This window comes from Eptatretus burgeri, chromosome 3 (genome assembly GCF_056783735.1).
Source record: "Eptatretus burgeri isolate ZD-2024b chromosome 3, Ebu_testis_v1, whole genome shotgun sequence".
Lineage (NCBI taxonomy): Eukaryota > Metazoa > Chordata > Myxini > Myxiniformes > Myxinidae > Eptatretus > Eptatretus burgeri.
Window position 1 is genome coordinate 78,773,804 of NC_140963.1, and position 13,994 is coordinate 78,787,797.

Below are 13,994 nucleotides of genomic sequence, written 5' to 3' on the forward strand. Positions count from 1 at the left end.
AAGGTCCAAAAGCGAATGGGGCCATTTTCATTTCCAAGGCCTGGCGGGGCGTGGCTACGGAGTGGGGTGACTGCTGTGCACCAATGGGGGAGCTCGGAAATGCCTACAGTCTCATTTCATCCAACTTTTAGCGCCACCCTCACTCGGGAGCCCATAAAAGGAACAATTCGGCTCACAATCAAAGCAGACCTTAGCAGATTAGGGAGATATCACAAGACTTCAGCAGATATCGGGGGACTGCAGCAGACTTCACTTCTCTTCACGTCTCAAGACGGTCATATGAGAGCTCTCCAGCATCCGAGTGAATCTTGCCACAAGTCAGTGCAACCGAGAGAAGAGGGTGGAGCAGCAAGTGATTGCCGGAACAGGCCGGGACCACACCCGTGTCATTGACGCTCAGTGTTCGGCTGCATCCAGCAGCCAACATTTACACTTACACTCTTACACAAATCCATTAAGGTCTTTCTCTTATGCATCTTCTCGCCCATCTTTCTCTCCTCCACTGTGGACGCATAAGTGCAATCGGCGAGGGCAAGTCCCAAACAACCGTTCTTTTCAGAGCAACCTTACTGACTCACACCTCTTATAATTTCCTCTTACACCACACCACACGACATGTTGCACTACACTCACACCTCCCACTCCCACATCATAGACACCTTCAGTTTTCCGTTGCTGACCATGCCAGGTACCATGAGGGAGGTTGCAAGTCCTCAACTGCCTCTCCACTTTCGAAGCTGTCTCTAATTTTTCTCAGGTGTGTGTGTGTGTGTAATTGCGACTGTCATGTATAGTGTAATTTAAGATTGTCCAAGTTTATCGGGGTAATACTGCCCTGTGTCTTCTTTTGTGAATACCACATTTCTTTTTTCACACCCACAAATTCCCTACTTCTCCCTGCTGTACATTTATGAATAAATCCATTACTGTGCCACATAATTTTCCATGCTGTGTTAAAATAAATCTGACTTCTTATTAATGTACCCAGCTCGTTTTTGTCTTTTCCTCCATTGGTCCAGCATGGTCCACACCTGAGCACAGCCGGGAAGTTATACCCCCAAAATCTACCGATTAGCCGGTGCGTTTGTGGCAGCTCTACTCGGCTGCACCTGAGATGGTAAGTAACATAAGTACGCATCGAGGGTGTGATTCCCCGATAAGGCTACCATGTATACCCAGTTAAACGTTAGTCAGATGGAGGACACTGGGTCATATGGTCAAATTATTGGCATTCGCCATTGATTAGCAACCCACCATGACACAAACTTATTCGTGTGTGAGGGCATGCAATTCCCGGTGAGTACGGGGATAAACCAGGAATATCTCCTCCCTCGTAGTACCCCCGCAACCCCGGAGCTGCAACAATATACTGTATATTCCTCTTCATGCTGGTGCATAGGGCTGCCGAGGCAGTTTCATTCGCTTGGTGGCACAATCCTAGACGGGTCACCACCCTGACACAGGATGCTTGAATGGCTTATCTTTTCCCAGAGCTGGTAATCATTTTGCTGACCTCGGAAGGATGACAGACAGGAAATATATGTGCAGTATATACTGTATTGCAATTAATGGAAATATTTTATGCAGTGTATTTCAATGAGAGACCCAGTCCTGTTCTTCTTGTGGTTCCCTGCTTATTTCATTCCCACACAAATTGTTGAGTTGATCACCTCTGCAGGATTAATCGATGGGAAGATTGTGCTTCAGAATTGGAATTGAAATTGCCACTCAGTCATTTTTGCAATCGAGTTATCATGAGCCTGATCATAAAAACAGTGTTTGTGACACAAATACCATGTTTGTGACTATGTAAAATGAATGGGATTTACCTTCAAAAAGGTTTTGTTTACTTGCAGTGTAGTCTCTGCGTCATTCAGAGCAGCCACTGTGTTTCCCATCCTCAAGTAGCATTTGGACCGATCAAGCAAGAGATTAAGGTCATCTTCCTTGTTCTCTAAGCCCTGTTAAAGCAAGGTTAGTAAGCAGCACTGTGGTTTGAAACAATAGCTCATGACAAAATTGGAGCTTAACATTCCATGAACATAGAAAGTCCTGACCCAAGGAAGAGCAATGGTGGAGGACAGAGGGGTATCTTCCAGAGAACTAGGCAGTGGGAAAAAGGACACAGAGTAAAGGGACACTGGACACTGCACATCCTCATTTGGCTCCCTTGCTCTGTCTGTATGTCCTTATTTATGCTGCTTGTTTGTTAGTTCCTTCACGATTTGCCCATCCTCCCTTGTATACCAACTCCCTCCACTCCACCACTGTCTCAACATCACCCCTTTGTCAGTCAGCCCTTGAATAAGTAATTAATCTTTGTCAGCAAATATTAAATAACAGAACATTGGCAGGACAACCAGAGGGTTTGAGTGTTGAGACAGGCTGCTGCACAGAGATAGTGAGGTGTAACCATGGCCAGAGTATTATCCTGTTTCCAAGTCCTTGCATTTTGAGAGGACAAGTGTTTGGGCCATATATATATATATATATATATATATATATATATATATATATATATATATATATATATATATATATATATATATATATATAAATATATATATATATATAAATATATATATATATTGTTACGGTTGAGGAAATTCTCAAACCACCATTCAGGTCCCGTAGGTGAGATATCTCTGTAAGTACATGTGTAGTTAGCCCCAAACTCGTTGTTTAGAGGGAATAAATGTGATTCATTCGGGCTGCGACCCTTTAAGATAGCCGTTTTTCTGTTCTATATTTATTTTGAACCAACCACGTCTCAACCGCCATCACACAACAACCACCGACCGCAACGCCACTTCACAACAACAACGACGCCAACAGCCACGACCTTTACCTTCACAACTCGGTCCCGCAAACATCGCATCACCGCCATTCCAAACGTCGCCGTGGCCATGGACCACCACTTTAAACCCTCCAACACCTTCGCCTCTCCTTCTGCGGCCATTCCCGCACCGCTTGTGGGCACCGAGCGTCAGGCTGTCGTGGCCTCGTGCGGGACGCGCGCCGAGCCGCGGGTGCAAATAGCGGCCTTCCCGTGGAGAAGTCGGATCAGGGATGATACACGCCCACTTCTGATCCGTCCAATCAGCAAGCACAGGGCGGTTTGGCCCCGCCTCCAGGCGCGTCAGGAGGAGAATCGATATATGCAAATTCGAAGATCAGGGGAGATTCACGCCCCTTTTTCTCTGTCCAATGGGCGAGCGTGGCTCCACCCCCGAGCTCGTTCTGATCCAGAAATTTGCATGAGTTCTCCTACACTACTATAAAGCGCCGAGCGCGGGGTGAATTCAGTCAGAATTTTTTGGTCAAGGGAGTTGGAGAAGAGTCAAGGCGAGTTGGAGAAGTGTGGCAGCGGCAGAGTGTGGCAGCAGCAGTCAAGTCGGGTCTGGAGGAGAGTCAGTCTGTCGGAGGTCGGAGTCTGTCGGGGTTCGGAGTCTGTCGGGGAGCTGCAGAGAGGGGAAGCCGGGAGCGCGGTCGAGGTCACAGTGGAGTCGCTCGTCGCGGGACCCAAGCAAGCCAGCTATCCTCTTTCCCAGAGCATCAACAATTCCCCCCTTTTTCCCCCCGCGCTGAGATAGTGCGAAAAGGGGGCCCCGTTCCCACCCCACTCCAAGCAGTGCCAACGAAACCCGCAAAGGAGCACGGAGTCGGGGCACTGCCGCCACATTTGCGGCTCATCTCAAGACACGGGTAGGCTCCACCCGGTCTCGCGGCCCACAGGCCCCGTCTGCCCCCTTGTCTTTGAGGGTGGCCCTTTTCTTTTGCTTTTGAGTATATGTGTTGTCGGCGCCATCTGTAAAGTAAAACTGTGTAAGTGTTGCCGTGTGCTCGCGTAGTCGGTAGTAGATCTGCATTGTTGTGTTTCTTTTGTAACATCTGCTTTTGGTGCATAATTGTTGTAATTGTATATGTGTGCTTTCCGTGTGCCGCGGAATAAATGTGCCTTATGTTGAACTGTTTTCCCGTTTCGCTTCGTCTTTTCTTTAATTGAATCTCCATCTTGCTTCACGTAAAAGGTTGGTAGTGGGCTTAATACGCCCGATAATTAATCGGAACCGTCGAGGTTGACGATAACACCGCTCGGTTATCCCGATAGTATGGAACTGGTCGCTTAAGTGGACCGTGTCCGGAGTCGACCTGCGGCGAGGTCATCTTCCTTGTGGGTACTTAGGTAGGTCAAATTTGGCAAACAACCCTATCCCACGCGGGGGGCCGATTGGCACGATCGTGGTGAGGCCGAAAGGCCCACGCGTGACTAGTTCCCGGCGTTAGTCCGAGAGGGTCACGACAGAATTGTCCGTCCGGTGGGCGACGTCCCGCGATTCGAGTTACGTGGCCACTCGCACGCCGGCGGGCGCGAATTCGCAACAATATATATGTATGTGTATATATATATATATATATATATATATATATATATATATATATATATATATATATATATATACATATATTATTCCTCTTAGCCATAGTACATAACAAACATGCAAGCACACACGCCATTCAATAAACAATTGTTTCAAACACAACGTGATGCTTTCCGTGGTTCGGATCACCCCGATCCCCGTTGCACACAAGACAGCCTGGCCTGGGAATTTGCACGCCATTATTTCATTCAAATCTGTGTGCCAATTCCTAACCAGCACCTCACCTTACTCCGCACCTCGCTCACCAAATCTCACCACTTTGACCACAAATGCCTCCAGCACACGGGGAAATACAAGGGGGGTAGCGCAGAGTCGTTAGAGGCTCTTCTTCAGAACATTATTTGTGTGCGATTGCCGTCCAGAGCGCGTTTCTTCAAAAGAGCTTCTTCATCGAGAACCTGATCCAAGTGTGACTGCTATCCTTCGAGACTCCCTGCCATGCTGTTGACGTCCGCCACCCCCGCGCAGCCAGACGGACCAGTGCGGAGCACACGTTGCCACGAGCCCCAGTGAATAAATAGGAGGGAGATTAACGCGCCATATCACGAGGTGGGAACGCTTAGGCGGAGCATCCCGTGGAGGTACACACAACACATACAGACCTTTACACAGTTAGGTTAGGGATCGTTCTTCTCACGCATCTATTCTCCTCTCTCTTTTTCCACCCCTCTATCCTGCCTTCTGAGGATGCACAAAGAAGAACGTTACTGACTCGCAATCCCATTTTCCTTTGACACAACACCGCACCCCTCATGTCGCATACATTGCACCTCCAACTCCCACAGCATAGACACCAATATCTTTCCAATTCCCCCTCCCGAAGCGTCCTGGGCCATGTTAGTCAGCCGACTGTGCCAGATATTTAGAGGACACTCATCCTCACCTTTCTCTTTCTTTCTTGGCTCTCTAACTTACCGTGTGTGTGTGTGTGTGTGTGTGTGTGTGTGTGTGTGTGTGTGTGTGTGTGTGTGTGTGTGTGTGTGTGTGTGTGTGTGAGAGAGAGAGAGAGATGGCACCTATCCTCCAGTCAGTAATATTGTAGAAGATAGTTGGGATAATCCTGCTATGCGCTTCTTTTGTAAGTTGTCTTTTGCCGCACCCCACAAATTCCTTGCTATCCCCTGCTGTACAAAAAATAAATCCTCATTCACTGTGCCACATACTTTTCTTTGCTTGATTGTAAATAAATGTTTGTATTGAAGTGTTCCCAGCTCGTTTTCGTGTTTTCTTTCATTGGTCCAGCATGGCCCGCACCCTAGTTATGCCGAGATATTATTCCCCAACGATCTGTTTCCTAGCCAGTACGTGCTTGGCAGTTCCGCTCGGCTGCATCTGATCTGGTAAGGTGATCCAGTTTGAGCAAGTGCGCACCAAGGGTGTGTTCCCTGGTAATTAGATCACATGACCTTTAGGTAAACAGTATTAATTAGATGGAGGACCCTAAGTCACGTGGTCGAGTTATTGCCGTTCACGGTCAATTAGCGACCCTCCGCGTCACAAAGTTATTCATGTGTGAGAGTCTGGTGGGAACCCAAGGTAGTTCACCCCTCGTGGTCTTCGCCCCTGACCCCGAGTCCGCAACACTTTGGTGTCAGAAGTGGGATACGAACCCTGAACACTTTGGTGTTCAGGAGCGAGATTTTGACCTGGGGTGTGCTTAACGCACCCCCAAAATTAAAAGCAGGTTAGAATATAAATTTTCTTTAAATATTTGTGTGGACCATGGCCGACCAAGACGAGCTGGTCCCGTTGGTTTTTGAAACAACAATTTTAGAAGCATCTATGGCTCATGACGACAGCTTTGAGGGAGATCATTCCCTGCAGCAATACCCAGAGGTAAGCCTGGGGGCACCTGGGACAGCAACAATGCTTGGGGACCCCCACCACCAAATTCCTCTCACGGAGGATGTAGCGATTCCCCTGAAATCCACACTCAATCATAGCAGATAAGCTTCACCAAAGCCATTTGAGATGAATCAGATGTTTGAAATGATGAAACAAATGCTGGACCAACAGAGGAGTGAAATGCAAAAAATGGAAGGGAATATACAAGCAGGACAAAACCAACTGAGGGATGAAATCAATGGGAAGATGCAATGAATGAATGGGAATATGCAAGGAAAAATGGATAAAATGGAAGGGAATATACAAACACAGCAAACAGCGAATCAGGAGGAAATGAAGGCGGAGCTGGAAAAGGTAAAGGCGGGGCAGCAAAGCTTGGACGTAGGGCTGGCAGAGGTAAAGGACGATATGCAGAGGATGGACCAGAGGATGACAGATGAGATTAGAACAGTTTCTAATGAGATTAGAATTGGATATGGACACCCAGCAGGATTAAAAACAAAACCTGTCAAAGGGCGGAGGAGCTCCTTGTGAGCCAACGGCCATCCATATCTAGTGCCCAACTGTGTCTGCGGACGTCCTCCTGCAGTAGGGTTACTTCTTATTAGGAGGTTGGTGGCAGGATTTGCACTCCGGCCACCGTAAAACGCTTCATTCCGCAAAACGCAAAAACGCAAAAAAATCTGAAAACCCACTCTGTGGGAGTACCTACTGTGCAGCTTCTCTTCGCAGGGCAGCTCACCGGATGACAGGATTGGGGCAAAGCCTTCGGGACCCCCAATCTTTGATAGGAGGGAAACCACGGGGTAACATCCCTGGATCAGATTGCGGGAGAGTGTGTCGGAGTGGTGCTGAGGTGTCGTCCACCAGACGGCGGTCTCCTTGGGTTAACCTGAGGCGGTCCCTTCGGGTGGGTGCCTGGAATGTCCTATCCCTAAGAGAGGATGATCACCTGTCTCTGTTATCATCTGAGCTCAAGCGTTTGGACATCGGGATTGCAGCTCTCTCTGAGGTTCGGAGACCGGATTGCGGCGAGATAATGGTGGGTGGTTACACCTACTATTGGTCTGGTCGCTCTGATGGTTACCATACCCAAGGAGTTGCTGTAGCTGTGTCCAATAAGCTGACCCCAATGATAATTGAGGTAACACCGGTCAACGAGCGTATTATGAGATTAAGGATTCGCCACTCCTTAGGTGTCATTTCCCTGGTCTCTATTTATGCTCCGACTGAGGCGAGTGATCTCACCGTGAAGGACACATTCTACGCCACACTCGAGTCTGTGGTTGATCAGTGCCCCAGACGAGATACACTTCTAGTCTTGGGGATTTCAATGCATCGACTGGAACTGATAGGGATGGTTATGAGGTGTGTGTTGGTCCCCATGGGTCAGGAACTATGAACCAGAATAGCACTAAGTTCCTTGACTTTGCAAGAAGTCATGGACTTAGGGTGGCTGGTTCATGGTTTCAGCGCCCGCAAGCTCATCGCTGGACTTGGTATTCCAACGCTGGCGGTGTGGCAAAGGAGATTGACCATGTCCTCATTGACGGTCGTTGGAGGATGATCCAGAACTGCAGGGTCTACCGGAGTGCTCAGTTCCTCAATACTGACCACAGGCTTGTTGTAGCAACTCTAAAGCTGCACCTTAAATCCTGGAGAATGGTACCATCCCAGCCTAGGCTGGATGTTGCCAAGCTCAGGGATGAGAGAGTAGCTGAGGAGTTTGCGAACAGGCTGAGTGGACACTTGGGGGTCTGGGTGCTTTGGGGGTCCTGAAGAGTTGTGGAGCACCTTCAAGACCACCGTCCTTGATGTTGCCGGTGGATGCCTTGGAGTTCACCGCAGGGCAAAGAAGAATTTTGTCTCTCAAGGGACACTGGATACCATTGACCAGAGTCGCAGGGCCAGGCTGAATGGCAGAGCTGAGCTGTTCAGGGAGCTGAGGCGTAAAACTGTACGTGCACTGAGGGTGGACAAGGAGGCCTATGTGCGAGGAATCTGTGAGGGGTAGAGCATCACCTGTGGACAGGTGATTCTCGTCCCGCTTACAGGGGAATTCGCGCATTACGTTCATCCAAGCCCATCCCTCGGAGCACTGCAGTTCGAGCAGAGAGTGGTAGGCTCTTGACAGAGGAGTCTGAAGTGAAGGCCCGCTGGGCCGGTTACTTTGAGCGGTTGTACCAGGCTGATCCCCCAGCTGTCGAGTTGGACGTCAAGGGTGTTACAATCCCTGTTGCTGACCCTCGAATCAACTGTGGTCCACCATCGCTTGTGGAAACACAGGCTGCGGTGAACCAGTTGAAACGGGGCAAAGCTCCAGGGATCTGTGGCATCCATGCCGAACTTCTCAAGGCTGGTGGAAATGCTGCACTCGCGTCGTTGCATGCAGTTTTGTGCTCTGCCTGGAACACAGGCATCATCCCAACTGACTGGAAGAGGGGCCTTGTTGTCCCTCTCTGGAAAGGGAAGGGTGATCGCCAAGACTGCAACAACTACCGAGGGGTGACGCTGCTCTCAGTGCCGGGCAAGGTCTTTGCTCGGATAATTCTTGATAGGGTTCGCCACCATCTGCTTGAGCACCAGCGTCCAGAGCAGTCAGGCTTTACACCAAAGAGGTCAACGATTGACCGTATCCTTGCACTTCGTGTCCTCACCGAACGCAGACGAGAGTTTCGGCAGGGGCTGCTTGCAGCCTATGTTGATCTCTGTAAAGCGTTCGATTCAGTGAATCGGGATGTCCTCTGGAGGATTCTTGGTCTTCGTGGGGTGCCACCGAAACTGATCGATCTGATGTCTGAACTCTACTCTGGTACTGAGAGTGCTGTGAAGTGTGGTGGTACCATCTCTGACTTATTTCCAGTTGTTGCTGGAGTTCGTCAAGGATGTGTACTTGCCCCCACACTTTTCAGCACTTGTATGGACTGGATTTTTGGGAGGATGTCGGAGAGATCAAGTTGCGGTGCATCGTTTGGCAATGTCAAGATCTCGGACCTTGATTTTGCAGATGATGCAGTCATCTTTGCGGAGACTTTAGACATCCTCTTGGGGGCCCTCGAGGTGCTGAATGAGGAGTCGGAGCCGTTGGGATTACGGATTTCTTGGGTCAAAACTAAGATCCAGGCTTTCGGTGACATCTTGGATGCTGCTGTCCTGTCTGTGTCTGTTTGTGGTGAGGATGTTGAGGTCGTGGATAGATTCACTTACCTTGGCAGTGATATTCATGTCTCCGCAGGTTGTGAGCCGGAGGTCAATAGACGTCTGGGTCGGGCCTGGGGAGTCATGGATTCACTGGATCATGGGGTGTGGCGCTGCCGGTACCTGTGCGGGAGGACGAAAGTCCGAGTCTTCAGGTCCTTGGTACTTCCAGTCTTGCTCTATGCGTGCGAGACTTGGACTTTGACCAAGGATCTGAGACGGAGACTTAATTCCTTTGGTACCAGGTCTCTTCGGAGAATCCTTGGCTATCGCTGGTCGGATTTTGTTTCCAACGAGCGGTTGCTGAGAGAGACTCGGATGAGATTTGTTACCTGCATAGTCCGTGAGCGTCAGCTGCGGCTGTATGGACATGTGGCTCGTTTTCCTGACGCTGATCCTGCTCACCAGATTCTCTCAGCGAGGGAGTCTCATGAGTGGAGGAGGCCAGTGGGCCGACCACGTGCCTCATGGTTGCAGCAGGTTGACCATCATCTCAAGGAGATGGGGATGGGTCTGGCATCTGCCTGGGGGATGGCCAGACGGAGGCCCCTGGAGTACCGGCGGAAAGTGGACGCAGCGACGCGCTGTTCTGGCATATGCTCCCTTACCTGACCTGACCTGATTAGAACAGTACGTGAGGAAATGAATGGGATGAAGGCGAATGGGGAAGGTGTTTGGACCGCGATGAAGACAGGCAAGGAAGGAGTGACAAACAAAATAACGGCGGTTAAGTGAATAGTAGATAAACTTAGACCGGGGATGATGGAAATAAAAAAAGGACAGGGGCAATTAAAAATGGAGATTGGGAAAAACATGAACGCGATACAAAATTTAAAACAAGGCCAGCAGGAAATGAAGGGGGAATTGGGGGCCGTAAAGGAGGAGTGTAAGGCGAGACACTAAGAAATGATGAAAATGGTTAAAGAAATGGGACGGAAAGTAGAGATGAAAAATCAAGAAACACGAGGACAAGACCAAAGAGTGGTTTAAGATAGCAAGCGAGGAATTAACAGACACAAAAAGAGGTGGGACGGAAAAGGATGAATTAAATGAGTTAATAGAGACGCATAGGGAGGTGGAATGGGTGAAGGATGAATTACATAGAGTAAAAGAGGAGCAAACACAAATAGAAGAAAAGGTGAAAGACATTAAGATTGAGCTTGTTGAATGTCTTGATATGAGATCCGATGTAAGGGTCAGGATAACCTCTTTCAGGAAAAAAAGACGGAGGGGATACGCTCCCTCGAAGCAGACTGTGACCAGGTGAGTCCAGTAAAGGTAAGGCTGTGGAAGGTGGAGCAGGTACATGATACGAAAGGGTACATGCTGAGTTTTTTTTTGGGGGGGGAGGGTAGCTCCTGGGTCTCTTGGGCTAACACAAGCTCCTGGTATGATTATGCCAGAGAGTGTCTGCGAGCGCGAGTAACATGGCGTGGATGAGTGCGCGAAATGTGCGGGGCATGCATCGACCCAGACGGGGGTGTGACTGATAGGAGGGGTGAGCCTCCCGACCGTGAGAAAATTATTTTGGAAACCGCGCCGGCCCCACAGGACTCTGCGTGTGCAGTACAATGTGTTAAGGGAATTTGGAGAATTTTTTCCCCATGGTAGCCCATATCCGAGGCCCGACGTGCTGCAAGACATGAGCGGCACGAGTGTAAGTAGCTGCAGGACCCCCATCGGAGTCTGGTGGGAACCCGAGGTAGTTCACCCCTCGTGTTCTTCGCCCCTAACCCCAGGTCCACAACAATACATATATATATATATATATATACATATATATATATATATATATATATATATATATATATATATATATATATATATATATATATATATATATATATTGTTGCGGATTCGCGCCCGCCGGCGTGCGAGCGGCCACGTAACTCGAATCGCGGCACGTCGCCCACCGGACGGACAATCCCGTCGTGACCCTCTCGAACTAACGCCGGGAACTAGTCACGGGTGGGCCTTTCGGCCTCACCACGATCGTACCAATCGGCCCCCCGCGTGGGATAGGGTTGTTCCCCAAATTCGACCTACCTAAGTACCCACACGGAGGGTAGACCGGGCGATCGCACCTCGCCGCAGGTCGACTTCGGACACGGGCCACTTTAAACGACCCATTCCGTACAATCGGGATAACCGAGCGGTGTTATCGTCAACCTCGACGGTTCCGATTAATTATCGGGCGTATTTAGCCCACGACCAACCCTTTACGTGAAGTAAGATGGAGATTCAATTAGAGAAAAGACGAAGCGAAACGGGAGAAACAGTTCAACATAAAGCATATTTATTCCGCGGCAAACAGAAAGCACACATATACAATTACCACAATTATGCACCAAAAGCAAATGTAAAAGAAGAAGAAACAACAATTACGCACCAAAAGCAATTGCAACAAAAGAAACACAATGCAGATCTACTACCGACTACGCGAGCACACGGCAACACTTACACAGTTTTACTTCACAGACGGCGCCGACAACACATATACTCCAAAGCAAAAGAAAAAAGGGGCCACCCTCAACGATAAGGGGGCAAAATGGCAGCGGCGCCCCGACTCCGCGGGCCTCGCTGGCACTGCCTGGAATGGGGTGGGAACGGGGCCCCCTTCTCACACTATCTCAGCGCGGGGGGAAACAGGGGGGGGTTGTTGATGCTCGGGGGAAAGTGGATATCTGGCTGGCTTGGGTCCCGCGACGAGCGACGCCACTGCGACCTCGACCGCGTTCCCGGCCTCCCCTCTCCGCAGCTCCCCGACTCTGACACGAGCGCAGACCTCCACAAAGCTCCTTGGCTTATCCAGACTCTCCGGACCCCGACAGACACTCTCTCGACTGATTTCGCTGCCGCCACAACTCTCCAACTCTTCCCTCGATTCGCCCCGCGCTCGGCGCTTTATAGTGCGACAGGAGAAACCATATGCAGATTTTTGGATCAGGATCGGCTTGGGGGCGGAGCCACGCTCGCCCATTGGACAGAGGAAAAGTGGGCGTGAATCATTCCTGATCCTCGAATCTGCATATATCGATTATACTCCGAAGCGCCTGGAGGCGGGGCCAAATCGGCCCACGCTCGCTGATAGGACGGAACAGAAGTGGGCGTGAATCATTCTTGATCCGATTTCTCGGAAAGGCCGCTTTTTGCACCCGCTGCTCGGTGCGCGCCCTGTACGAGTCCAGGATCGGTGCCCACAAGCGGCGCGGGAATGGCGGTGATGCGATGGTTGCGAGAGCGAGATGTGACGGTAAAGGTCGTGGCTGTTGGCGTTGTTGTTGTTGTGAAGCGGTGTTGCGGTTGGTGGTTGTTGTGTGATGGCTGTTGAGACGTGGTTGGCTCAAAATATAGATAGAACAGAAAAACGGCTATCTTGAAGGGTTGCAGCCCGAATGAATGACATTTATTCCCTCTAAACAACGGGTTTGGGCTAACTACACATATACTTACAGAGATATCTCACCTATGGGACCTGAATGGTGGTTTGCGAATTTCCTCAACCACAACAATATATATACATATATATATATATATATATATATATACATATATATACATATATAATATACATATATATATATATATATATATATATATATATATATATATACATATATACATATATATACATATATAATATATATACATATATATATATATATATATATATATATATGCACACCCTGGCAAATACAACTCGTCGCTTTGCTGATGGGGTCAATAAAGGGTGGGGTGGGGGCGAGAAAGAGGGAGGGAGAGAGAGAGGAGGCAGGTGTAGGGTGAGAGTGGGGACAGGAGGCATAGAGGATGAGGAGGGGGAGCTAGGGGGAGGTGGGGAGAGCGACACCTCACCAAAAGTTGCAATTCACTGTGGGAGGGAGGGGTACGTGAACGAGAGAGAGAGAGAGAGAGAGAGAGAGAGAGAGAGAGAGAGAGAGAGAGAGAGAGAGAGAGAGAGAGAGAGAGAGAGAGAGAGAGAGAGAGAGAGAGAGAGAGAGAGAGAGAGAGAGAGAGAGAGAGAGAGAGAGAGAGAGAGAGAGAGAGAGAGAGAGAGAGAGAGAGAGAGAGAGAGAGAGAGAGAGAGAGAGACACACAGAGGTGTGGGAGGAGAGTGCTGTATTTTATGAGGAGGGGGGAGCGAGCAGGGGACAGAGTGAGAGAAAAGGGTCGGGGAGAGGAGGATAAAAACAAGACAGGTGAGGGGTGGAGGGGGGGGGGTGTTAGCAAAGAGAATGATATGTGACGCTTAATGACCTAACACGAAAAAAAGAACAACAAAAATGTGTCAGAACAGCTGTACACACGACGACACAACAGAGTTTGCAAAGTAATCCCACTGGCACATCTGCAAAAACTTTGAAATACCAATTTCTGAAAATTTGTGGGAAAATGAACCAAAAGCAATAGCTGAAAACATTGAAGTACTGCTCACGTACAACCTTTTGATTCCACCAGGTATGAACATCGAAAACAAAGCATTGCGACCAGATATCATACGTAGGTGCA

The 13,994-nt window shown here is 49.2% G+C and overlaps 1 protein-coding gene across 4 annotated transcripts in view; it reads right to left on the reverse strand.

The window, feature by feature from the left end:
• The window catches only part of ODAD4 (outer dynein arm docking complex subunit 4), a 49,899-nt gene that overhangs the window by 34,611 nt on the left and 1,294 nt on the right, over positions 1–13,994 (reverse strand). For all 4 annotated transcript variants that reach the window (XM_085874155.1, XM_085874157.1, XM_085874156.1 and 1 more), the window contains exon 2: positions 1,830–1,961. In XM_085874155.1, coding sequence (XP_085730281.1) covers positions 1,830–1,961 — 132 coding nt within the window. The remainder of the gene's footprint in view (positions 1–1,829; positions 1,962–13,994) is intronic.